This window comes from Enoplosus armatus, chromosome 12 (assembly GCF_043641665.1).
Source record: "Enoplosus armatus isolate fEnoArm2 chromosome 12, fEnoArm2.hap1, whole genome shotgun sequence".
NCBI lineage: Eukaryota > Metazoa > Chordata > Actinopteri > Centrarchiformes > Enoplosidae > Enoplosus > Enoplosus armatus.
This window is the reverse complement of record NC_092191.1, coordinates 13,854,803-13,880,898: the sequence shown is the minus strand read 5'-3', so window position 1 is coordinate 13,880,898 and position 26,096 is coordinate 13,854,803. Positions and strand designations below refer to the sequence as shown.

The 26,096-nt window shown below is 40.8% G+C and overlaps 1 protein-coding gene across 1 annotated transcript in view; it reads left to right on the top strand.

The window, feature by feature from the left end:
* The window catches only part of dst (dystonin), a 100,743-nt gene that overhangs the window by 35,292 nt on the left and 39,355 nt on the right, over positions 1–26,096 (top strand). Inside the window, exons 15-49 of the mRNA XM_070916524.1 lie at positions 21–148; positions 1,691–1,784; positions 1,893–2,047; positions 2,136–2,604; positions 2,702–2,830; positions 2,978–3,055; positions 3,152–3,313; positions 3,628–3,732; positions 3,917–4,012; positions 4,098–4,223; positions 4,311–4,463; positions 4,556–4,710; positions 4,852–4,978; positions 5,122–5,305; positions 5,962–6,119; positions 6,219–6,397; positions 6,508–6,646; positions 6,747–6,940; positions 7,041–7,203; positions 7,294–7,377; positions 7,583–7,690; positions 7,785–7,883; positions 14,124–14,270; positions 15,924–16,012; positions 16,099–16,207; positions 16,828–18,114; positions 18,715–21,099; positions 21,212–21,358; positions 21,480–21,695; positions 22,004–22,240; positions 23,022–23,174; positions 23,303–23,536; positions 23,712–23,987; positions 24,591–25,139; positions 25,417–25,593. Coding sequence (XP_070772625.1) covers positions 21–148; positions 1,691–1,784; positions 1,893–2,047; positions 2,136–2,604; positions 2,702–2,830; positions 2,978–3,055; positions 3,152–3,313; positions 3,628–3,732; positions 3,917–4,012; positions 4,098–4,223; positions 4,311–4,463; positions 4,556–4,710; positions 4,852–4,978; positions 5,122–5,305; positions 5,962–6,119; positions 6,219–6,397; positions 6,508–6,646; positions 6,747–6,940; positions 7,041–7,203; positions 7,294–7,377; positions 7,583–7,690; positions 7,785–7,883; positions 14,124–14,270; positions 15,924–16,012; positions 16,099–16,207; positions 16,828–18,114; positions 18,715–21,099; positions 21,212–21,358; positions 21,480–21,695; positions 22,004–22,240; positions 23,022–23,174; positions 23,303–23,536; positions 23,712–23,987; positions 24,591–25,139; positions 25,417–25,593 — 9,291 coding nt within the window. The remainder of the gene's footprint in view (positions 1–20; positions 149–1,690; positions 1,785–1,892; positions 2,048–2,135; positions 2,605–2,701; positions 2,831–2,977; positions 3,056–3,151; positions 3,314–3,627; positions 3,733–3,916; positions 4,013–4,097; positions 4,224–4,310; positions 4,464–4,555; positions 4,711–4,851; positions 4,979–5,121; positions 5,306–5,961; positions 6,120–6,218; positions 6,398–6,507; positions 6,647–6,746; positions 6,941–7,040; positions 7,204–7,293; positions 7,378–7,582; positions 7,691–7,784; positions 7,884–14,123; positions 14,271–15,923; positions 16,013–16,098; positions 16,208–16,827; positions 18,115–18,714; positions 21,100–21,211; positions 21,359–21,479; positions 21,696–22,003; positions 22,241–23,021; positions 23,175–23,302; positions 23,537–23,711; positions 23,988–24,590; positions 25,140–25,416; positions 25,594–26,096) is intronic.

The window sequence follows — 26,096 nt, the reverse complement described above, 5'->3', positions numbered from 1 at the left end:
GTTTGTGGTGTATCTGACAGATGTGGATCGAGTTTGGACGTATTCAGTTACCCCCAGGTCACCACCCTAACGATGTGGAGAAGGAATGGGGTAAATTAATTGTTGCTATGCTGGAAAGAGAGAAGAGCCTGAGGCCTGAGGTGGAAAGGTATGTAGAGGCACTGGGCGTATTAATACTTTGTCTTGCTTGGCTCAACATTAATGGGATTTAAGGCCTAATCTTTATAGTTTTTATAACCTAATATTACTGGTTACTTGTGAGCCAATATCACCATTTAACTAACACTATTTAAGAAGATACGTAGCTGGTGTTTGATGTGACAAAATGTGTGACTGTTTGAGGCAACTTACAAAGATTTAAAGCAAGAAGTATTCTGGTCATGTGCTGCTTTTCTAAGTGAAAATCTTTCCATACAGTATATTCATAAAGGAGCAAATATGCTAAATGAGTCAGCATAACATTTTCTGAAGCTGTTGTTGGCAGAGTGCTCCAGCATCATATTGCAAGCCCACTAATGTCTCTACTGAAACCCAACATTGTGGGTCAGTGTTTATGTCTGAGTTTGATTTTCCTTATTGAAGTGGAAATCCCCTGACTGAACCTTTGCACACCATGATTTCTATCAACATATTTATGAGCTGTACACAATATTCCTTGATCAGATTCCTTGATAAAGTGCACATATGATTTGAAGTTTGTATATGATAAGGGCGAGTTTTGTTCCGCTTTAATAGATGATCGAGTGATGATGATGATGATGATGATGATGATGATGATGATAGAGTTTCAAAATAAGCAGCAAACAGCTGATTCTTGTGTAATAAAGTAGTGCAAAAAAACTAGATGCTCTTATGTTCTGCAGTTCAGGAACAAAGACTGATCTAGTATCTAGTTACTTTAAAAATGCAGAAACTCAAATAGGTCAACTTGATGTCATAGCATGCTTCAGTGAAGATATTTTCTGATATATTATGTGACTGCTTTCTTGTGGCAAGCTCAGTCAGGTTTCCATCAATGTTTGTTTGAGTACATCTTATTTCCATGGAAACTCAAATGTGATCTTTTGGACTTTCAATTCTTTACTGACAATAGTTTAGACAAGTTTACGTTCTATAAACACAGCATATTTACTGCATTAATGTTGGGTGTGGTGAAAACTGGCAGAAACAGCAATTACAGAAGTTTGGCAGTGTTTTATACAGTCTCAGCTCGTATGAAGGTGTACTGTCTCAACCTGCTGTTTAAGTTTTATCCCCTGAGGCAGCACATTATTTCAGGGTGGGATTCATTTTATACGCTCCTCACCTGGCTGTGGCACTATAAATATCAGCAAGTTGAAAGCTGCTCCATCAGTTTGGTCTGTGAGCGCTCTGCAGTCATACTGCAGAGCGCTTTGTTTGTAACTGATTGTTGGAGTGGCTGGGAATAGCAATAGTGGTTTACCGTGTAAAGTAAGATGGCCTACTTGAGCGGGATCTCGTCTGTTAGCAACAGCAGCATCACCAGTTTCGGCTCCAATGACACCGTCCTCTCTGAGCCTTTACAAATTAACAGCTCAGTCTTTCTCAATAACAACATTGTCTATGGATCCAGGTGAGGTGACAGTGTGCTTGGCTTTGGGAAGTTTATTTTTTTGTTTGTTTTTAAGTGATAACTATAAACTAACATTAAATCTTTTTGTTTTTGTAGGCTTGAGATGTTGCAGCAGATTGCCAACAGAGTCCAGCGGGACTGTGTCAACGGAGAGGACAAGCTGGCGTTGGCAAGAACTGCCCTGCAGTCTGTAAGTTTTGTGCAATCTGTGTTTGACTTAATGTAAGTTGTGATAAAATAGCACAGAGTGTACATTCTTTGTTTTGAGTTTTGAGTCTCTTTTTTTCCCTCTGCTAAGGATGCAAAACGTCTTGAGTCTGGTATTCAGTTCCTGAATGAAGCTGAGATTGCTGGCTACCTTTTGGAGTGTGAGAATATCCTCAGACAACAAGTGGTGGACATCCAAATTCTTCTGGATGGGAAATTCCCCTTTGCAGATCAACTTGTCCAAAGGTACAAAGTATATCCTCTTGCAAAAATAACACCCTGAATTTTCTCCTACATTAAGACTTCTCATATTGTTACTCTTCTTTGAACACAGGGTATCAAAACTCCGTGATGACCTCCTCTCCCTGAGAGCCGAGTGTTCTTCTGTGTACAGCAAAGGCCGCACCCTGACAACAGAACAAACCAAAATGATGATCTCAGGCATCACGCAAAGCCTGAACTCTGGCTTCTCACAGAACATCAACACAAGCCTGACACCAACCCTCACTCCAGCACTCACTCCAGGGGGGTTAGGCACCCCTGGGTCCACATTCACCTCTAGCCTTACACCGTGCCTGACCCCGTCCTTGACCCCTGCCTTGACCCCCGGTCTGCAGCCAGCTTCAGTCCAGAGCTACATGGGGAGTGGTGGCGGCATGGACCCAGGCAGCCTCAGGCATTTGAAACACATGCAGATCCGCAAGCCCTTACTGAAGTCCTCACTGGCAGACCCCAACATGACAGAAGAGGAGGTCAACATGAAATTTGTTCAGGACCTCCTGAACTGGGTGGAAGACATGCAGGTGAGCGGTCTCCATCAGTTTGTTTATATTGTACTGTAGCTTTAGTTTTTCATACTTAAAGAAAGATACTGAATTTGTTTTGTTTTGTGATTTAAAGTTGCAGCTTGATCGTTCAGAGTGGGGATCAGATTTGCCAAGTGTGGAAATGCATTTAGATAACCACAAAAGTGTACATAGAGCCATTGAAGAATTTCAAATGAGTCTTAAAGATGCCAAACTGAGTGAGGTAAGCGTTTTGGAGTTTCTGTCTTGCTTATAATCAACAATCCTATATAATCTATAACCTAAATGTTGATCTGAAATGGTGCTACACTCCACTCTCTGAATTAAACTAAACTAAAAGAAAACAAAACATGTTTTTTTCTTTTCTCAGATTCAGATGACCATACCCCTGAAAATATCTTATTCAGACAAACTGAACAAACTAGAAAAGCAGTATGAAAGGCTATTGGTAAGTGACCTGCTCAACAACCATATAATATATAAATGCTATGAATTATTTATGTGCTTTCTGTAGTCTGACTTTATGAATGCCTGTTCCTTTCAGAGCTGTTCAAGAGAGCGACAGAGCCACCTGGAAAGCCTGCATGACTTTGTGTCACAGGCGACTCAGGAGCTCATTTGGCTGAATGAGAAGGAGGAGGAGGAGGTTGCCTTCGACTGGAGTGATCGCAACAGCAACATCTCCAAGAAAAGAGACTACCATGCTGTAAATCTTATACGTTTTTTTCATGAAACAGCATTTTAATTAACTGTAACTTAATCTGTGACATCTTCCATGCAGACAGAATAACAAAGGCTTGTTCAGACTGTTCTTTTGGTTGTATAGGTTTGGCTGCGTTACAGCTGTATTCATTTAACAAAACAATAATCTCAGTGAAGGGATTTGTGCATTGTGGCCTGAATGATTAACTTCATACTCAGGGCTGTGAGACAGGATATGAGATCGTGTGAGAGGATGGAGGGACTGGTCCTTTGCCACGGCTGGGTGCCAGAGATACTCAGTTTAATGTCTTTATACAGGACCTGATGAGGGAGCTGGATGAAAAGGAGGAAGTGATCAAGTCTGTGCAGGACAAGGCAGAACGCCTCATGCTCAAGAACCACCCAGCCAGGCTCACTATTGAAGTAAGCCCTTTTTCTGTGTACTCAGCTCTGCGGTCAGTATGACAATTAGATTTCAAAATGTTTGAATGGCGTCTCCGCCCTGCATACAGCTCCCACTATAATTAAAAGATTGAAAAGTCTTGTAATTTTCCAGCTATTATAACTGGATGCTGTGTGTTTTATATCTGAGTTGCTTCTATTCCAGGCATACAGAGCTGCCATGCAGACGCAGTGGAGCTGGATTTTGCAGCTCTGCTCATGTGTAGAACAGCATCTGAAGGAGAATGCTGTTTATTTTGAGGTGAGCTGCTGCCTGTTTTTCAGTCAGTGCAGCAAAATGCATTTAATTTGTCACATCTCATTTCTCACTCTGTTCCCCTGTGCAGTTTTTCAGTGATGCCAAAGAGTCCATGGACTACCTTAAGAGCCTGCAAGATGCCATTCAGAGAAAATACAGCTGTGATCGAACAAGCAGCCTACACAGACTGGAGGATCTCATTCAGGAGTCCATGGTAAACCGATAGAAAGATAGGAAGTGTGTGTGCATACATAAAAATAAAGGAAACTACAACATTTTTTTTGGTATGGCGTGTCCCTAGGATGAGAAAGAGCAGCTTCTTCAGTACCGCAGCACTGTAGCTGGGTTAGTGGGCAGGGCCAAGAATATCGTGCAGCTCAGGCCCAGGAACCCTGAAAGCCACGTGAGATCCTCCATCCCTGTTAAAGCCATCTGCGATTATCGTCAGATAGAGGTATACAGAGGTCCTCTACGCCATATTACACATATTTAATCTCAGTTTGTTTCAAAGTTTTATAGTAAATTTATGCTGTGTCTTCATCACAGATTACCATTTATAAAGATGATGAGTGCGTGTTGGCCAATAACTCCCACCGGGCCAAGTGGAAAGTCATCAACCCATCAGGGAATGAGGCCATGGTGCCCTCTGTCTGTTTCACTGTGCCCCCACCCAACAAAGAGGCTGTTGATATGGCTACAAGGTGAGCTGCTAGGATTCATTTTGTGTCTGGAATATCCTTTACTTAAAGTTTATTCTTGATTTCAAATGTGGCTGAATGCGTGAGCTCTGGTGACCTGACTTTGATGGGGTGAATTATTTATGTGTCTTTCTTTTCCTGCAGAACTGAGCAGTTATACCAGAATGTCCTGGCACTGTGGCACCACTCCCACATCAACATGAAGAGTGTGGTGTCTTGGCATTATCTAATGGCTGACATACGAGCCATTCGCAACTGGAATGTGGCCTCAGTACGTTTGAATTATTATGTTTCCTTTTTAGACTCTTATCGATCATACTTTTAATCACCAGCTGATGATCATTTATGATGACCAGGGTCAGTTTTGATGATCATTCTAAGAAAAATACATGTTTGTGTTATTTACCACTGCAGATAAAGACCATGTTACCAGGTGAGCACCAGCAGGTCTTGAGCAACCTGCAGTCCCACTTCGACGAGTTCTTGGAGGACAGCGAGGAGTCCGAGGTGTTCACAGTGGCAGACTGTACCCAGCTAGAGAGAGACGTTGCGGCCTGCAAGGAGTACTACCAGGAACTACTCAGATCTGCAGAAAGAGGCAAGACTCACGTTCCCCTCCTGTCCCACACAACAAGGAGCTGTTGGTGTACATTAAACATAACATCGTGAGGGAAACACATGGCTCTTTAAGCCTTTTAAGCCTCAAGTTAATGCCTTTTGGAATTATGTTGTTTTTTTACTGAATTAAGAGGACTTTCTTAAGAGATGGCTGGCTTTGCTGTTAATAAAAAGCAAACACTTGGATTTTGTTAATGTGCGTTTATGGGTTTTAAATAGGGTGGAATATCTGGAGAAAAAAATACAGAATACTTGTAATGTTGTGATGTCACATAGGTCTGTGTAGTTAATAGACAAATATACATACACACAAAGCCATTTACATATATGCCCCCTCCCCCTTTCTAAAATAAGTTCTAACCTTATTAAAACCATTGTCCTAATTTATGTATGAATTCATATTAGCAGTGTACAATGTTCCTTTGATTTGCAACAGGTCCTACTTGGCCTTATACTGTGATAGTGATGCCACCTAGTGTCAGTTAATGTGTGAGACTATATTGTATGTAGGTTTAACGTTCCCTTTGTTTTTTAATGTGGTATTGCCATCAAATAGTTGGGATTTTCAAACTTTTGATACTCAAGCATATTTTATTCTATTATGTGATTATTTGTACTAACGTTTCTGGTAAACAGAGGAACACGAGGAGTCGGTGTACAACCATTACATCTCAGAAATACGCAACTTCCGGATGCATCTGGAGGCCCATGAAGAACACCTGATCAGGCAACTCCGCACACCGCTTGAGAGAGACGACCTGGAGCAGAGTCTGCAGCGCATCACTGAACATGAGGTACACAGCCGGGCATCAATAATCATTTAACATACTCAAGAAATTGCTGGTGTTGTTGTAATCATGATTTCCTACATGCTGTCTTCTTCCGCTTTGCAGAATAAAACAGCGGAGCTGAATAAGTTAAAGGAGGACCTTGACGTTATGAAGGAGAAGTGTGAGCTGTTCCTCCGACAGGCTGCAGGTTCTCCATCTGTGCCAACGCTTTCCTCTGAACTCACCGTCCTCGTTCAGAGCATGAGCCAAGTGTACTCCATGTCCTCCATTTATATGGACAAGTAAGACACTTCCCTCTTTGTCTAGAAGTAATCATGCTGGCATATTTTTACTAGATAGATATTTGCATTGAAAGAACCTGAATTAAAGACATGTTCCCTTTGTTTTGCAGACTGAAAACAGTGAGCTTAGTGGTGAGGCACAGCCAGAGTGCAGAGGCGCTAGTTAAGGCATACGAATCCAAACTCTATGAGGAAGATGCTATGAACTCTGACGTCAAGTCCATTGAGACGGTCATATCAACACTTAAGGTAATTATTATTATTATTATACTATTGGATTCAACATTTCACCAACATTGGCAACGTTCTTTAATTCATTCTGACTAATCATTGCTCCTTCTGATTATAGCAATGGCGGACAGAGATTGATGAGAAGCAGGAAGTGTTCCATGACATGGAGGATGAGCTGCAGAAAGCGCGAGTCATCAGTGACCGCATGTTTAAGGCCCATAACGAGCGTGACTTTGACCTCGACTGGCACAAGGAGAAAGCAGATCAGCTGAGTGAGAGATGGCAGAACATCCACTCCCAGATTGATAGCAGGTTAGTGTTAATTACTTCTTATAGGATTGTTTTTACGTCATTTGTGTGTGAGTATTATAGATGTAAGTATTGCTCATTGATGTTAACTATTCAATTTCAGGCTTCGGGACCTGGATGGTATCAGCAAATCTCTGAAACACTACAGAGACTCCTACAGTAGTCTTGATGAATGGGTCAGAGAAATGGAAGCAGCACAGCTAAAGGCCCAAGAAAACAAACCTGAAGATAGCAAAGCGCTGGCTGAGCTGTTGAACAAACAGAAGGTAAGACAAGAATTCACTTCTTCATAATAAGATAAAGACGGTATATATGTGAATGTATGAATATATGTTTAAAATGTCTGTGTTTTTCAGGTCCTTGTTGCTGAAATTGAACAGAAACAGAACAGAATTGATGAGTGTCAGAAATACTCAGAGCAGTACTCATCTGCCATTAAGGTAAGATACTTTCAATTCATTCATATTCATTTTTTTGCTTAGCCATTTTGTTAAATGTTCTCATTGTCTTTCTGATATATAAAATTAGCAGTTGATGTAATTTCCATTCCAGCTTTGTTGACAAAGCTATAATTGAAACAGAAAATTGCTGTAGTTGAGAAGGAAACAACCTTTTAAATTTACACATACATTTTTTTATTTTTAGGATTATGAACTTCAGCTGATGACCTTCAGAGCAATGGTTGACTCTCAACACAAATCTCCTCTCAAGAAACGGAGGATGCAAAGCTCTTCTGATGCCATTCAGCAGGAGGTAAAACTATGATTTTCTTTCTTTCTTATAACAGTGCTCTATGTAGAGTGCATCTCAATTACATACTTGTTTTTCTTTGTTTAATTTTACACAGTTTATGGATCTACGAACCCGCTACACCGCTCTTGTGACTCTCATGACACAGTATGTGAAGTTTGCCAGTGAGACGTTAAAGAGAACTGAAGACGAGGAGGTGAGATCCAAATTTTAATACTTCCTGGCTTTCTACATTAACAGTTGCTTATGCAGCGCATTTTAGACTTTTGGGGCTATGTGGATGCTTAAAGTTTGCCAGTTTAGGTTCAACTTCTTATCTTTGCATGGTTACTAGGTCTTCTGTTTTGCATCAACACATTTCACTACCTCACTATGAAGGTTGTATCTATTATTACATATGGTCAGCTCATCATGAGTGAAGATATTTGCTTCACTGTGCAAAAGAAGCAAAGGAAATGCGCAAATGCAGTGCATGTCTGCATGTACAGTAAATCCTTTTTGCTGGTGACGGTGAGCTTTTATTCTTTGATGGAAAGTCTTTCTCATATTGGCCTTTCTGTGGGACAATAAATCCTCTCCCGGAGTTTGTGTAGTATTTTGTAAATATTGGTGCTGAGGTATTCTCAGACCCATTTGCTGAAAACTTGAGTGTTACAAGTTGGGGTTCAGAGGGAAAAGGTGCAATGATCAAATCAGTGACAAGTGCTATTAAAATAATCTTAAATTAATCATTTTGATACATTTCTCCTTAATATTTCTGGCTAAATTATAAATCATGCAGAAATTACAAATTCCTGGAGAGATTGTTTAATAGTGCTGCACCACTCTGGTAAGAATTAATATTCATGCAATTCATTTTACAATTTCTAATTAAACGTGAAACAGTGGATGACTTATTTTTGCTTATTATTGCATTATAGAACAGAAAGGCTTTTGACAGAGCAGAGAATGCTAAAAGGACAGAGAGCATGGAGCTTCATAAAGCTGCAGGGGAAGTAGAGATTAGTCAACTTAAGCAACTGGTCCAGGAACAGGAGGCTTTGCTGGTTGAAAGACAAGCACAGCTGGAAACCTTGGAAGGAGAAGTAGGAACACAACAGAAGACAATTGATGATCTAACCTTTCAGAAATCACAGCTTGAGCATGATGTTCATCAGTATTGCACCAAGTTAGAAATAGCGGTAAAAGACAAAGCTGCCAGTGAGCAGGAATTGAGTCACGCAAAACTGTTAATTGAGCAGGCAGAGGCCAAGTGGTCTTTGGCTCAAAAGAAACTAGAGGACCTCTTAAAGAAAACAAATGATGGCCAAAATCTTAAGAAACAGAGCCCAAAACTTCAGAGAAAGATAAACGTGGAGAAAGGTACTGAGGAACAGTTACAAAGACAAGTTCAGGTTAAAGAAAATGATCTGGCTCAGCAGCCTTTGGCATTTGACAGTCAGTCGACAGTCGACAGTGAGCCTGAGTCATCTGCAGTTAGAGAAAATGACAGCATGATGGCAGATGTCCTGCAGCAGAAAGTAGAGGAACTAGTCCTGGTCCAGAAAAGAGCAGAAATGGCTGAGGAGAAAGCACAAAGTTATAAAAAGCTGTTGGATGACAGCAATAACAGACTGAAGAAACTTCAGATGGACATGGAAACTGAAAGGATCAACATGAGACAGAAATCGGAGGATCTCCAACAGGAAGCGCTGAACATGAAGAAATCCATCAATGAACTTCAAGAGGAAATCAGATCTCTCCAAAGAGCAAAGTCCTCATTGGAACAAAACACTTTTTTCCAAAGCACTGAAGTTGAAGGCCTTAAGGAGCAATTGAAGATCACCCAAGGAGAACTGCATAAGAAAGTCTCCATAGAGCAGGAAAATATTTACAAGATTAACAACTTAGAAGAAGAGGTAGCTTCCAAGCATGCAGCAATAGATCAGCTAAAGTTTAAATGCAATGAGCTGACAAGGATAAATGTCACATCTGACAGTGATATTAGAGGTCTTCAGATCCAAACAGAGTCATTGGAAAAAGAGAGATCATTTTCTGAACAAAAGATCAAGAATTTAAAGGGTGAGATAGAGAGCTGGAAACAGCAGCTTCAAACAGCTAAAGACGAAAACAACTTAATGAAGAGGTCTGATCGGGCGGCACAGCTCAAATGTAAAAACCTTGAAGCAGAACTTCAAAAAAGTGAATTAGTTTCTTCTCAATTGCAGAAAACAGTAGATGACTTAAAGCAGATAAATATGGAGATGGAAAAGAATCTGAAGAACGTAAGAGCTAAACTTGATCAGGTGACAGTGGAAATTGACAGCAAGGAGCAGCAAATTAAAATCTTCAAGGCTCAGGCGGAGGGCACCAAATCACAGGTTAGAATTATTGAAGCGGAACTGAATAAGAAATCCCAGACCTCCCATGAGCTCCAAATGAAACTGCAGGATTACAGTGAGGAGGTAAGGCAAATGACTGAACTGCAGCAGAAAATCAAAACACTCAATTCGAATATTGCCAATTATGAGAAAGAAATAACAACTCTGAAATCAGAGCTGAAGTCAGTGTTTGCTGAGAAGAATTCTGCAAATCAAAAGATCCACATGCAAAATTCAGAAATTAATGATTTGAACATGGCACTGAAGAAAAAAAATGCAGAACTGCAAAAAGAATCTGCTGAGAATCAAAAACACCACAATAAAGTCAAAGCATTAGAAGACGAGCTTTTCATACATAAGCACAATATTAAAGGGTTAACTAGCAGCTCAGAGAAAATGACAGAAAACCTAAAGCAGGAGATGTATGCTCTTCAAAACGACAAGAGAGCAACAGACAGGAAAGTAGAAACCTTGAATGTTAAACTTTCAGAGTTGAGCTCTTCTCTGCAAAGAACTAAAGATGAATTGTTGAAAGAGACCAAAGAAAGAAAAGTCAAAGAATCCAAAATATTGCAGCTGGAGACTGAGCTTCAGAAAAATAAAGTAACAATTAAAGAAATAATGTCGAGTTCTGACAAATCCCGATCAAATCTACAGCATGAAAATATGATCCTTAAGAGGGAGAAAGCTGAGACACTAGAGAAAAGCATCTCGATGGGATCTGAAGTCCGAACGCTGAAAGAAAAGCTGCAGCGCGCCCAAACAGAAGCTGATCAAAAGCAAAAAGAAAACTCTGTCCTACAGCTGAGGTCCCAACAGATGGAAGAACAACTTGAGAAGTGCAAGAAAATGCTAGAGGAGCTGAAAAGTAAACTAGAACTTCAGAAAGATGGCTATGAGAGGCAGTTGTTGCTAGTGCAGACTGAAATAGAGAAAAAACTAATTTTACTTCAATCTGAAATCTCAAATGAAAGTGAGAAGTCAAAACAGCAGTCACATAGCGCAGAATTAGCAGAGATGCTTAACAAGTATTTCAAACAAGACGTCAAACAGATAAAAACAGTGCATCAAACTACTGTGGAAACAAAGCAACAAACGGACCAACAGCAGCAACTGCAGATCAAAACGGACAAACTGCAGCAAGAAAGAACACAGCTCGGTCATGACCTCTCAAAGGCCAAATCACAAATTGCCCAACTCGAGGAAGACAAACTTAAACTCAACTCAAAAATAAGTACTTTACAAAGCCTTTGCAATGAACAGTCAAATGAGTCAGCTAAGTTTAAACAGCTGTTGACAGATGATGAGTGGAAACTGACACTGAAGGACAATGAAGCAAGATCTCTTCGGGAACAAATAGAGTCGTACGTCAAAGAGGTTAAAAGTCTTCAGGAAAAGCTTTTGACGCTCGGGGTCAGGATGAAGACTGAAAACCAGAGGATAAACAAACAGGAAGTGATTGAAACCAGACATCACTGTGTGAAAGACAACGAGGCTGCTTCGTTGAAGACGGAACGCACAGTAATGCAGAAGATGGTGCCCTCATATGAAAGTGTAAAATACAACCTGGAGGACGAGATTCTCAAAATGAAAGTGTCATCAGAGGTATGGATGAATATTTAAATGTAAAACAGTTTTACTGTTTTTTTGTATTTATTAAAATATTGTAATTATCTGTAACAGTGAACTTTAGTCTTCTGTAACTTAAAAGTTCTTCCAATGTCACATCTACAGATGGCAACAATGGAGAAAGAAAACAGTCTTGAAAGAATGAAACAAGTCAAACAAGATAAAATGGAAGTCATTCGAAGCCAAAGCCTTCATGATCCACCAACAGAGAAAACTTTGAATAGCTCTACTTATCAAACTCCCACTTTCCTACAAAAAGTACAAAATGTGACCTATAAGAGCCAAGTCAACTCTGATGAGCCCATGACTGTGACAACACGTGGATACATGGCTCTGTGTGGACTAACAGACAAACGGCCAAGTGAAAACACATCAGAGAAGAGAAGAGAAGAAGACGGCGAGGGAAAACTGAGTTTGATTTATTCAACTTCCCAAAAGCTCCCAGAACTCAAAGGCAGCACAAGTGTACATTACTTAATCAAATACAAGCTCTTGGATGAGGAGGTTTTGCATAAGTTGGAGATGGGCCTTATCACAATGGAAGAGGTGCAAGCATCACTCTCTCAGTACATCAGCAAACCAACTGCTATTGCTGGAGTTTATGTGGAGTCAAGTAAGAAAAAGATATCCTTCCTAGAAGCAGCCGAGAAGGGCTTCTTAGCAAAGACGTATGCTCTTGAGTTTCTGGAGGCTCAGGCTGCAACAGGAAGCCTTACAGATCTGGCCACAGGACAAACTCACTCAGTTGCTGAGGCTCTGGAGAGAGGTATTATAGAGACAGGCCTGAAAGATAAACTGATAGAGGCTCAGAAAGCTGTTAGTGGTTACATCCACGCTGGCAAAAAGCTGTCTGTGTTTCAGGCAATGGAGGAAAGGATTCTCGATAGATACAAAGGCAAGAAGATCCTTGAGGTCCAGGTAGCCACTGGAGGACTGATCAATCCAGAGATTGGTGTCAGGGTGCCAGCTAGTATCGCTGTTGATCAGGGTCTTTTGAACAAGGAGACTCTACAGAGTCTGTATGATCCAGTCAGTAACCCCAAAGGTTTCCACAACCCTGACACCGGACAGAAAGCATACTACTCTGAAATACTGAAGACATGCCTTTATGACATCGATGGTGGAGTGTTTCTCTTCCCATTTGGTGAGAGACATCTAACAAACACCTCTCCCACAAGTTCTCATAGAGCATCTGTTGTCATGAGCACCTGTGGTATCGAAATGTCAGCGTATGAAGCATTTAAGGGGAGACACATTGACAAGAGGACGTATTTGTTTCTGTCACAGCTGGAGAGTGAATGGCAGGAAAAGTCTGTAGTTGATGCCAGTGGAAGCCCACTTCACATCATTACTGATGTCAAAAGTGGCCGACAACTTTGCCTAGAGTCCTCTCTAAGTCAGAGGTTCCTTGAAACATCAGAGCTTGAAAGCTATCGCAGTGGGCTTCTTAGTATCTATGAGATAGCGGACATCATATTTTCGAGAATGGTTGTTGTGGAAGATGTTAACAGCCCCATTGCTGGTCTGTGGGATGTCACTCGGAGGAAGCGGCTGTCAGTTCTTCAGGGTTTTCAACAGGGCTTTACTGATAGAGCTACCGCCGTAAGGCTATTGGAGGCCCAGGCCTGCACTGGAGGTATTTGCGACCCCTCCTCAGGGGACAAAGTTACCCTCTCAGAGGCTCTCAAAAGAGGTCTTTTAGATGAGGCATTGAATCAGCAGCTCCAACAGTTTGAGCAGGCATTTAATGGCATTGTTCACCCCAAGACTTCAAAGACTTTGTCTGTTTCCCAGGCTGTTCAGGAAAACCTCTTGCCAAAAGATGCTGGTTTTCGCTGTATCGAATTCCAGCTCCTTACTGGAGGATTGGTAAACCCTGACACTCATGATAGAGTCTCACTTGAAGAAGTCATTCAGAGCGGCCTTGTTGACAAAGTCACTGCCTCTGTTCTCAAAGATGAGAAGTTCCACACCAAAAGCCTCACCTGTCCAAAGACCAAGAGAAGAATCACGTTCAAGGAGGCACTTGAAAGAAGTGTGTGCGACTGCCACACAGGTTTAAGGTTGCTGGAGGCTACAAAAATTCATGGTTATGGAGCCAAATCTACATTTCATTATGTTTGGGCATACAAGCAATAAACATTTGTAAATATATGCTTGTCCATAGCATAAAAGCAAAACCTGCAAAAAGAATTTCCTTTGGTTTTGTGTTTGGCTGTGATGTTACCTTGACTTCAGTGTCGATTCTTCTTTTTTGGTTTACACACGTTTTAATACAGTGGTCGATACAACTAACAATGGTTCCATTGCTTTGGTGTTTCTAGCCTGATTATAAATGTATTTTGGCAATGACCCTCCCTTTTAGGATTCCCACCTCAAGTGTTTTTTGTTTATCTTTTGTAACAAAGTTAACGATCTTGTCAAAAACCCATCTGTTTTAATTCTAGAGATCTGTTGATGAGGAGAAGAGAGAGCATGGTGATAAAGTTAGCAAACTGTTGCACTGGATGTCCAATGTGAAACAGAGTGCAAACAATGATGGGAATGCTCTGAAAGATAGCAATGCCAACACAGACGCTTCGAATAAGCCCCAGGTAAATAATGTGCATTGTTTGCGGTGTTTTCGGTGTGTCCGGTTTTCATATGCTGCCACATATATGTTGTACATGAGATAATGCTTTGGTTTAATGGTGAAGAGTATTTTTCTAATCAAAATGATATAACAGCCTTTCGCTGTCACAGTGTATGATTTCTAATAAAAACACACTGTCTACTTTCTGATTCAGTTAATCCATATATTTTACACTATAGGTAGTGGTTATAATTACTTAATCATATTGTTCATTGGCCTACAAATGCATGGTTATTATGATTCAGTAACACCAAATGTATAAGTTGCACAAGCACTCATATTTCAGAACAACCTCAGTGACTAATAAATGATATCTGCACAACAGGTTATGAATATATCAAAATACATTTCAGATGTTTGTCCCTGTGTGTCTAAGGAAACATGCAGTATATATACGGCCCAAAGCTGACATTGTTTAATTGAAATTTGAATTAAATTTGAAATTTCTTGTATGTGTACTGTATATCACAATAGCACTCTGTCATAGACTAGTGCTGAGGAGCAGTTTGGTGATCCTGCAGGAATGTGTTGTCATTGATATTTTGACAGAATTTCATCTGTCCAATGTTGTAGATTATAAAAGAGAACATATACATAGATGCATTAAAGGAGTTTAGACTCATTACATTATCATTACACGTGTACTAAGCTAAAATATGCTAAAATAAACTATGCTAAAAGCACTGACTTATTTTACACATTGTAATTTATGTCAAGATTGTTTCACATCTCTGAGGCCAGTTCAGATCAGAGATTAACATTGAGCTAAACTATATATTATATTTTAAAGCATTCCATTCAATACATTTATATAATCATAAAGCCCTGGGCTGTCATCTGGACCATGAGTTCTAGACACTGACATTTAATTTTGTTTTTGTTGTACACATTGCAACCACAGTTAAAGTAAAATGCTGTAATATAAATAAAATGTTTGATTATTATTGTTTATTAGTAGCTGTTATGATTTTATTTCACATAAAAATATGTCAGTAAGGTTTATTTTGGAAGCAATCAAGGATTTGGATTAACTTTTCAAAGTAAATTTACAGTACATTTTTTGTACGTTATGCACACAAAAATGTAATTAAAATTCCAATTCAACAATTACAATGCTAAATGCAAATACTATTTCATTTTATTTTGTCAAATTATGAAACCATCTCTCTGATTGTGTTTCTGTGAAAGTGAAAGTGTTTCTGATATTCTGTCCCTGCATGTAAGGAAGGAAATAATGCACAAAGCAGTCAAATATCACAAATTACAGCCTCAAAAATGACCATAGAGTTGTATCAACTCCTCTTTGACACATTTTGAACAAAAGTTTAATATTTGTATAGCTTTTCTATTGGATTACATTATTTTGGGCCGGGCTTTATGTTTAATCTAGTCACTGGAGTGTGCAGTATATCTTTATTCATTAATTTAGTTTATATGAAAAGTGTAATTCAATCTTTTTAAACAATTCTAGTATGTGTATGTGTGTGAGTATTTGTGTCCCTGTTGTGTCCCTTTTTACTACAATAATATTGGTGACTACTCACAGAGTAGTCATAAAGGAGTAAAGAAGAGTAATTGTTCTGCATATAAAGTATTAATATGTTTGATGTTCTAGGTGTCAGTCGAAGAAATGGTCACTAAGAAGGAACAAATTGCAGAAGCGCTGAGGGCCACACAACTGATGCTGAACAAACACAGTGACAAGTAAGTCAAGCTACTGTCACCAACATGCAAAAGACTTTGTCGGCTGTTTACAGTCTCAGCCTCATTCTTTGTGCTTTGTCTTACAGAATGACAGAGGAGGAAAGAGAAAAGGCCCAGGAGCAGCTGAAGGCACTCAATCAGGCCTACAGCGAACTCTCCCAGCATTGTTCAGATCAGACCACCTCTGCAGAAGAGGTTAGACACTTGGCTGTTTCTTTTGTTGAGTGGTTTGCATTTGTGTCTTATAATGTGATAGAAAACAGCGCCACCTGATGTTCAGCTGCATGACTAACCTTTTTTCCTCCTCTCCCATTGTACAGTGTGAGCAGTTGTCTTTTGCATCAACCTTTTCATTCTCTTACTCTGGATCATTACAGACAGAAAACAAGATTTATACAGTTGAATCCCAGAAAACCTGAGTATGCTGTAAACATGCTTTGTGGCGCCCGGCTTTGGTCTGACATGTCACCATTATTAATGTGTTTGACTTAAAAAGTCAACAGAATAACAGATATGACACGTAACACTTTACCTACAGTATGTGGTGTGACTAACTGCCCTGTTTTTGCAAGATGCTGGACTCTGCATTCCCAGATGCATGATAGCTTTAAATGTTTTATTCGTCGCTCTCCTATTGCAACCCTGGTGCAGTGTTGCTCTTGTGCACATGATGTTTTAACATGCCCATATTTGTCTGGTGGTGAGTATAAGTTTTGTCTTACTTTTAAACACTTTAATTGCAAACATACAGGAGATAATACAGATTTTGATGCTGAAATCAGTTCAGTAATTTGTCACATTTTCATTTTCTTTAGGGTTTTAAATCCAGTGATGCAGGGCTTGGGACTGGACCCATGAGTGGCCTGATTGATGAAATAAGTGGTGTCCCTCTCCCAGAGGCCCAACGTGTGACCTCCAACCTCTTTCAATCTGAGCCACATGTCTGTCTAGACTGGGATGATGCTTTCAAACAAGATCTCATCTATAAATCCACACTGAACCACTTACCAGAGTTGAATGAAACAAGCAAGTGCATACAGAGTTCACATGTCTCTTCTGTGTCGCTTTCTGACATCACAGCAGTTAGGGAAGGCGTCACATGTGAAGACACGATCATCAAGATGATAGAGGTCAAAGAAGTCGATGGTGGATTGGAGGTGTCCTACACAGGGGACACACTGACCCTGGAGAGGGCATTTCAGTGTGGTTTAATACCTGCTTCAGTCTATGTGAAGATTCTTCAGAGGCAAAAGACCTGTCAGGATATGATGAATCCCAGCACTGCTGAAGATGTGTCACGCTTAGAGCCTGTGCAGGAGGTCGAACCTTGTGGGGTCAATAGACTGATATTAAAGTGTCTCAGCAGAAATAAATCACTGACATCAGGGAGGGATATTCACACTCTGAGGTCTTGTCAAGATGGTTTAAGTGATCAGGAGACCGCGTTAGGGGATGTAGGCAACCCCAAAGAAGGACAAAATACAACTGTTGAGGTGCCAGAGGATGTTATGAGTGGCACTGGGAACCTCCAAAATGGTGATGGGCTAAAGGTGGATGCAGCTGTTCAGTGTGATTTGATGAGCTCTAGCAGCACACTCACTGTGCTTGGAAATCAGCAGTTTATGGGGCTTGTGTTGCCTCCCTCTGAGGAAACTGTGTCCACCTCATTCCAGTACGATCAACAAACCACCACAGATGAGTTTATCAGTAGGCTGTTCAGTAATCGGGAGAAAATAGCAGCTTTCTACATTCCAGAAAATTCAGAGGTGGTAGACATCACCTCCGCAATTCAAAATGATTTGATTGACAATTATACAGCTGATGTTTTGAAATCTATAGAAATCCCTGATGTGTTTCCTGATGTTGATCACCTTAATCGAAAGTTTTCATCTTGGCTTATGTATAAAAAACTCACAGTTGATGGATGCTATCATGCTGCAGATAGTTTAAAAGTTGACAACATCCCTACTCACACGGAGGCAAAGCAGTTATTCATCTCCTACCTGATGATAAACAGTTACATAGATCCCAAGTCTGGACAGAGGGTCTTAATACTCGATAGACAGCTGAGTAAAATGCTTAAAATCTTTCTTAAAGATTCAGTATTTTATGAAAACACTGAGAAAAATGTCACCTCTCTTACTTTAAATGTTGGTGATCTTTCAGAACAGGTAGATTTAGAGATCCCACTGCACATTAATGAGGAAACAGAGGAGTTAATGACAGACACGGAACACATATGTTATCCTCATAATTTTGTGTCCTCGGTCAATGGAAGAATTACCTTTGATGAAAAAACATATCCAAATGACGAGGCTCTAAAACAAGATTCTGTCAAGGGATTTTTAATAGATAATGTCATTGACATGGATGCCACAGAGCCTGGTGCAGCAGAGAATACCATGTTTCAAAACAACACAAATTGGACAAAGTCAGGTGAATTTGTAGAGAGAAATTGTGGAACTAGTTTACAATTTGATGTTGGAGGTGCTGATAGTGAAAGTCTTGATATTCCAACTACTCCGGTGATGTCATTCCTTCCCACAAATGTTGGCTCGCCGTCAAGCATGTTGGACTCTGAGTGTTTTGTAAAATCCTGCCATCAAACACTACCGTACTTCTATGCTGACTCACTCTGTAGTGAATCAGAAGGTGCAGATGATACCCAAGCTGAGTTTTTATGCTCTGAGGACTTGATGCAGGGTGAAAATGAGCAGGACTATGCTATTCATCTTCTGAAAGCACAAATGGAGGAAGGGGGCATTTTAGGTGTCACCTCTGGGAGACGTTATGACCTGGAGGCAGCTCTCAGTAAAGGCCTAGTTGACGAGATGACAGTACTGAAACTGCTTGACTTACAGTCAGATGAAAAAGGAAGTGTTGAAGGAGATGAGGAGGGCACAATGTTTATTTTAAAACAGGCAGTGTCAGATGGATCCACATCATCAAATATTGCTCTTGGTATAATGGAACAGCAGAGCCTATTGAGATATGGTCGCACCATTAGTATCAGTGAGTCATTGCAGTGTGGATTAGTTAAAGATGACAGTGTTGACAGCATCCTTAACTCAGACCCCGAAGACAGCATTTACCCAGAAGGAAACTGCCCTCACTCCATCTCTGATGATCATAATCTGGGTTTAATTAATATTAATGAAGCTGAAAACACGCAGCAGCCCACTGAGAGGAAGGTTGCTGTCATGGTGCTTGATCTGACCAATGAGGGGGTTAATAACAAAGAGACAGAGAGTGAGAATGGAGATGCAGAGGTAGATTTTGAGTCAACAGGAAATGTAGAAAAGATGAGTAATTATCTGCATCATTCCCCTCCCTCGGCTGGTGGTCACGAGTCTCTAATGATCTCACCCTCCTCGAGGAGTCAGGTTACTGCAGAGAGTATTTATCACATTGATGAATGGCCTTTACTGGCTGAAGACAGTGACTCACAGGGTGTTATCAGCCAGCTGACAGATACAGCTGATGTATTCAGAGTTGTGATAGAAAACGCTGCTCCAACTAGCCAGTCAGGTCCATCTAGCATGAGTGACAGAACATCTGGCAGCAGTAGTGATCCAGAAAGCCAGACTCAATATGCCACTTCTGCTAATCACTCTAAATCTGACAGCCCACCCTTTGATAATGAGTTTTTCATAGCTGGATATGATGTCCAAGTGGGGAATCAGGCAGTTAGTGAGAGTGAATTAGACATGTCCTCATCACATCGCAATGTGTTGTCTGAGGAAAGGGGAATGGAGAATGACACAAGTGCAGTTCAGTCACCTTTGGACAGTGAGCCAACTCCAAGTAGAGATTACTCATCACCCAGGGATTTGGTTGAAAGTGCACTTATCTCAGTTCCCAGGGGTCGTAGTAACTATGACAACAACATTACAGAAGATGGCAGCAGAGTCACATTACCTCAGCAAGCAACACTTCATTCAGAAAGTGATTTTAGTGTTGAACCTGAGCTGAGATGCTCTCAAAATGATCAGAGTATGCTTGTTGGTGAGACTCCTCAACACTCTCCTGTTGTTCCAGATGAAGTCACTGCAACAGATACTATCAACCTTAAGTGTTTGGATGTAGAGGATTCAGAGCACTACTCCCTAACTACCACCAGAGATTCTCTTGAAGCAGCACTCGCTGATAAAGATTTGTCAAGCTCACCGCACAGTGCTACAGAGGATATTGAGTTCAGCACAGACAGTCTGTCCCCAGACAGGCAACATGGGGATATTTGCACAATCACCAGTGATAAGGAACAGATCTCCGAGTCTAGAAACGCACAGACAGCAGAGACGAGTGATAAACAAAATGCAGATATTGGTGGAAATGTCCCTGCATCAGAAATTAACTCAGGACAGTCTGAAACTATAATAGGAGGAGGGTTAGGATCTGATGAGGAGAAAAGATTAGATGTGTGTGCTTCTGTGCATCCCCAGGTGGTAGGTGATTTCCTGTCAGACAGCTGCATTACATCTGATGTTTCCTCTTCAGCTCCTGTAAAGACATGTGTAGATGACCAGGGGGAAATGATTACCAAGGGGACTGATGTCAGTGATTTGCGAAAGGCACAAACTCAAGACATTGATAGCACTATTGCTATAGTTCAGAATACTCCACAACCTTTAGACAAAGGTGAGAGAGACACACCTCATGGACTTATAGAAAGCAGTCATCCAGACCTTCTCATGGATGTGCTGAAGCAAAATGCCCTCAGTTTAAACTACAAAGAAAAAGGAAACTCAGAACTGATACTGCAGGAAGAGAAAGTCGGTGAAAAGACAGAACAGTCTGATGCTCCAAATATCCAGCTGCAACTGCTGCAGGTTCTTAGGACCGTTTCCTTGAGCCAAGACCTTTCAATGCTACAGGAAGTGATGGACACTCTGAGCTCAGCTCTGGGGGGCGACTCTCAGGAGGAGCGGCAGCACATACTGGAGAGCATCAAGGAGGAGAGCTCAGAGGGAGAAGATGAGGGCTCGGCAGAAGATGACTTGGGTCAGTCTGCTGAAGGCAATCAACAACCGTATCCTCAGTCGTCTGCCAACTCAGATGCCAGCAAAGTTGAGCAGGTCAAAAATAAGGTACATTTTATGTTGTTTCAGTGTTGTTATGTTGCCCCCGCCCCCCCCCCCCCCCCCCTTAGTATTTTTGACATAATTAACATCTGCTCCACATCTGTTTTTTTCCCCACAGCTGTTCTCCATTCAGGATTATTTGGAGTGTGTTGGGAGACTGCAGGATCACGCTGATGTTTTAGATGATGTCAGAAGAGACCTTTTAATCCAGGCACCCATGGGCAACAGCATTGAGGAATTGCAGATCCAAATAGAAGAATGTCAGGTTAGAAATGAACAATTTAAGCTAATTTGTCATCTGTGGTATAAATTACCATCAAACAATATCATATGTTCTCAATTTTTAATTTAAGTATATACATTCCCAATTGTGCTCTTTTATCCAGTCTCTGGAGTCCCAACTTTCTAGACTGGCGGGTGTTCTGACAGCAGATATGGAGAAAGCCAAACAGCTCTTAAATTCGGCTGATGAAGGCATTCCCATACAAATCCACCAAGACTTGGCCTCGACATATCTGGAGTTGGAGCCAAATTTTACTGCTGTTTCCCAAATGTGTACAGAAAGGAGTCACTCCCTAATTCAAGCAATGGAAACAGGAAAGGTCAGTGTTCATTGCTAGTAATTAAAATACAATGATGTAACAGTTCCATCAGCTGATGACTACTTTAAATGTGATTTTAGGGACATTTGGAATCAACGTACCAGAAACATCTTGGTGATCTTGATGAACTAGCGGGCCTCATCCAAAACACCTCTGAGATGTGTGACGAGGATTTTAACACATGTGATGTGGACACACTAAAACATTTGATTCAGCAGAACAGGGTATCTCTAAAGTCTAATTAAAAACATTCAGTATCTCCAGTAAATACTGAAACTTGCTCAGCATATTTCCATCTTTTCTTCCAGGACACGGAGAGTAACCTGCTGAAAGAAGCCAGGCTCAAGTTAGAGGATGTCACATTTGATATCCAGTGCTTTATTTCTGAGCACGCTCAGTTCCTGAGTCCAGCTCAGAGCAGCTACCTCCTCAAGTTCCTCAGCACCACTCAGCGAGCATTCAGGGACCAGACAGAGAGGCTTGTTACCCAGAGGAGTGCCTTAGAAGTCCTGATGGACACCAGGGAGAGGGAGAACCAGGAGAAGGTCTGCCTGTGGATATACTATAAAATACCACAGATGTTTCCTTGCAAAAACAACTGTGTATACATGTATGCATTAAAGTTCTTAATGAATGTTCACAGTGCATGTAGAGTAGGCTGTATAAGCCATAATACTGGTCAGATTGGTGCAAGACATTTCACGTATGTGGTTTTGTATGAGTATTGGACTTTTTCCAAGTAATGTATGAGTATTTAACAGTATCCCTGCGTTTAAAGTTTTTGCCCTCATATTTCAGTGTGTTTTTTTAATATATTCTGAAGTGATGTACTGGCTTTTGTTTCCAGGATTCAGATTTGGCATTGTGATTCTACTGTGAATGCCTAAACGTTAAAGGAAAATAACAACATTGCATGCTCAAGTGCTTGACCACTCCTGCAGACTAACCTTTGTGCTGGTTGTATTCTACAGGCCTTCAAGACACCAGTGAACGTTTAACTGTGGACAAAATGCACCTTCTCTGTTGGAACACTTTCACCCACAACAAACCCATTAACACACCGGACATAACGCCTCCCTGTGCTTATAACAATCACGAGACCAAAGTGGCGAATGGCGAACAAGCATGTTTACAGCATACTAGATTTTTACACTATCATGATAAAGGAACAGACTTTGCATGTTATCTCTATGTGCTTGAATAGTTTCTCCTCCCTTGTTGTAATGTTTATGTTTCATGTGAAGGTTTTATTGAATGTGGATGTGAATGACAGCTTCTTGTTGTCAAGTGTGATATTTACTTGGCATTTTCTTTCTTCTTTGAAAGTCTTTATTGGAGAAACACAAGGAGTTTACAGAGAAGTTGGAGGAAGTGTGTGATAATCTCACGCTGACAGAAAACCACCTGATTGGTCATCAGCAACAGGCTGAAAATGCGGAAAGTGTCGTGGACCTGCAGCAGTACCAGCAGGAGCATCAGGTTTGAAATAAACGTCCTTTGCTTTTAAGAAGCACAGCATGTGTCCAATTATGTTTTCATTAGTTAAAGTTCTTTTTTTATTCCATGACCCGACTCTTCCTCCTGCTTTATGCCTCTCTGATCTCAAGGCTCTGCAAAAAGATGTATTGACAAACGCCAGTGCCTTAAATGAGGTCATCACCAGTACCAAAAAGTTTCTGGAGGAAAACCGGAGCAAGCTGACGCCAGATCAAATCACCATCATCGAGAGCAAGTTGGAAGAGGCTAAAAGCAAAGCCAAGCTCATCAACCAGCGAGCTGAGGACTCCAGAAAAGATTTGGAGAAGGTTGTTACCACAGCCATAAAACAGGAGAGTGAAAAGGTCAGACTTCAGATGACCTCCATATGTGTTGTCTGTAAAAACTATGTAATGCATCCGAATTTTGATTATTAGTTACAGTGTAATTGACATATTGCTGAACTTAATGTCAATGTATTATACTGATTTTGTTCACTATTCAGTGTTTTGGTAATATGTAATCCATCTGTCTATTCAGGCAGCAGCTGTTGAGCGGCTTGAAGAAAGTAAGAACAAAATCGAAGGTCTCCTGGACTGGATATCCAACATAGGGAATGAAAACGAGAGCGGTCTGGATCAAACTGACCATATAAGTAAAGAGAATGGAAACCTGCCAGAAGAAACCTCAGCCAAGGGACTGATAGGAGAGGATGACGATGCCAATGGAAATGCTTTACAGACCACTGAAAATGATTTTGGCAGCGGCAAGAACGATGCCTCCCTGGACCTCGATAAGCAGTACGACAGGGTCAAGGTATAGTTGGTTTGTTGCAAAACAAAGTAACAAGCAGGCGCTGACTTTCTTTCTCAACAGTACACAAGTTAGTAGAAATCACGGGGGGATTACTTGAGGCAGATCATCATGGTTAAATCTAAAGTTGAAAGACACAAGTACCAATTAAATGCAGAAATGTTCAAAGTAATAATAAAATCCTGTATGTATAAGCTGGAACAGATTTAGAAATGTATAATACATTAAATATAATACAAGTAAATACCAACAAGCCCCATTGCCAAACAGAGTTCAAAATTCTGCAGAGTTAATTATATCTTGTTATCTGAAAAAAAGTTGTAATTAAAATGACATTAGGAGATGTTAGAGATGTATTATATTGTGAAATGTAGGTATAGTTTATGTAATATGTCAAATAGTATCAATAATATCAAACATTTAATATTTGAGATTAAAGAAACAGGAAAAGGGAATGTAGTCTTCAAGCTGATACTGCAGACAAGCATTTAAAGCCAGTAAAGACAAAAAGTAAGAAATAGTAAAGATAAGTACAAATTATGTATGTAAATAAAAACAATCATTACTGCTGTATGTATTGGTATTGTGCCCTTATTGTTCCCACAGGCTCGTCATCAGGAGATTCTGTCACAGCAGCAGGATCTGATCATGGCCACCCAGTCAGCTCAGGCTCTGCTCGACAAGAAAGCTGAGGTGCTGTCTCCAGAGGAGAAGGAGAAGCTGCAGAAGAATATCCAAGAGCTTAAGGGGCGCTACGAGGCCTCGCTGACGCAGGCTGAACAGCAGATGAAGCAGGTGCAGTGTGTCCAGGAGGAGCTGAAGAAGTTTCAGGATGACTGTGCGGAGTTTGAGGGCTGGTTAGACCAGGCGGAGGGAGAGATGGAGGAGCTGGGTGCTCCTGCAGGCTCCCTCAACATCCTCAGTGACAAACTCCAGAGACAGAAAAGCTTCTCAGAAGATGTGATTTCCCACAAAGGGGACCTTCGCTTCATCACCATCTCCGGACAGAAAGTGCTGGATGTGGCTAAAGCCTGTGGGGTGGCTGACCCTGCGGCCAAGAACGCTCCTCTGCACGTGGATACTTCAGGAACCTGTTTGGCTGTCAAGGATAAGTTGGATTCAGCAGCCAGCCGATACAAAACACTACATTCTCAGGTATTCAGTCTGTTAATCAGATGGAGCTTGAGAGGTTGCATTGACTTATTCTTGCCACAGGGTGGGAGCATTGATCTTCATTGAAACTAAAAAAAGCTGTGTAATGCCTCTTAAGGTGACGCTATCTCCTGTAAGCGCTGTGAAAATGTCAGAGAAAGTGACAGTTTTCCATCTAATAATCATCATTATCTTCATGTATTGAGCCTGTGTGCTTAATTGTCTGGTTTCTGAATATCTTAGCACACATACAGTTTAATTGCATTCCTTTTTATTTCAGTGCAATCAGCTTGGCAACAACCTCAAAGATGTGGTTGACAAATACAAGAAATATGACGACTCGAGCACTGGTCTTTTGAAGTGGCTCAACGGCTCAGAGGAGGAGGCGAGAAAGCAGCAATCAGAGGCCATAGCAGCTGATCCACAAACACTACAGAAACAGCTGGAGGAGACCAAGGCAAGAAAAACTGCAAGCCAGGGCTGTAGTGCCTAGGCCTTGGTATCGAGTCCATCTTCAGAATTTTGTGTTTAAAAGCTCTGATTTATCTCAGATTGTGGTCTTTTTCATCTTCTACATTTTTCATACTTCTATGAGGCCTCTCTTAATGTTAAGGCCAACACAGGAGTCATATGAAAAAGCCCTTTTGATTATTCTTCCCATGTAATGCATTACATTTTGGTTTTTTTTATAGTTATATACTGTCCTCTCCTGAGCCAGAAGTTGACCACAATTTTCATGAAATATGTGTGAACTTTAATGGCTGTTATGGTTATGAATAACCCAAGTTAAGGAATAAAGAATAGCTTCATTTAGGAGTAACACATGCAGAACTTGGAGCTTTGACTGGGTTACAAGGTTATGGCACAACAGACCTGTCTTACCATATACAGTCTTTCCACTGACTTAAGTAGAACATAGTTATTTTTAGCTCTGTGTTCAAATTCAAACCCACATGTGAA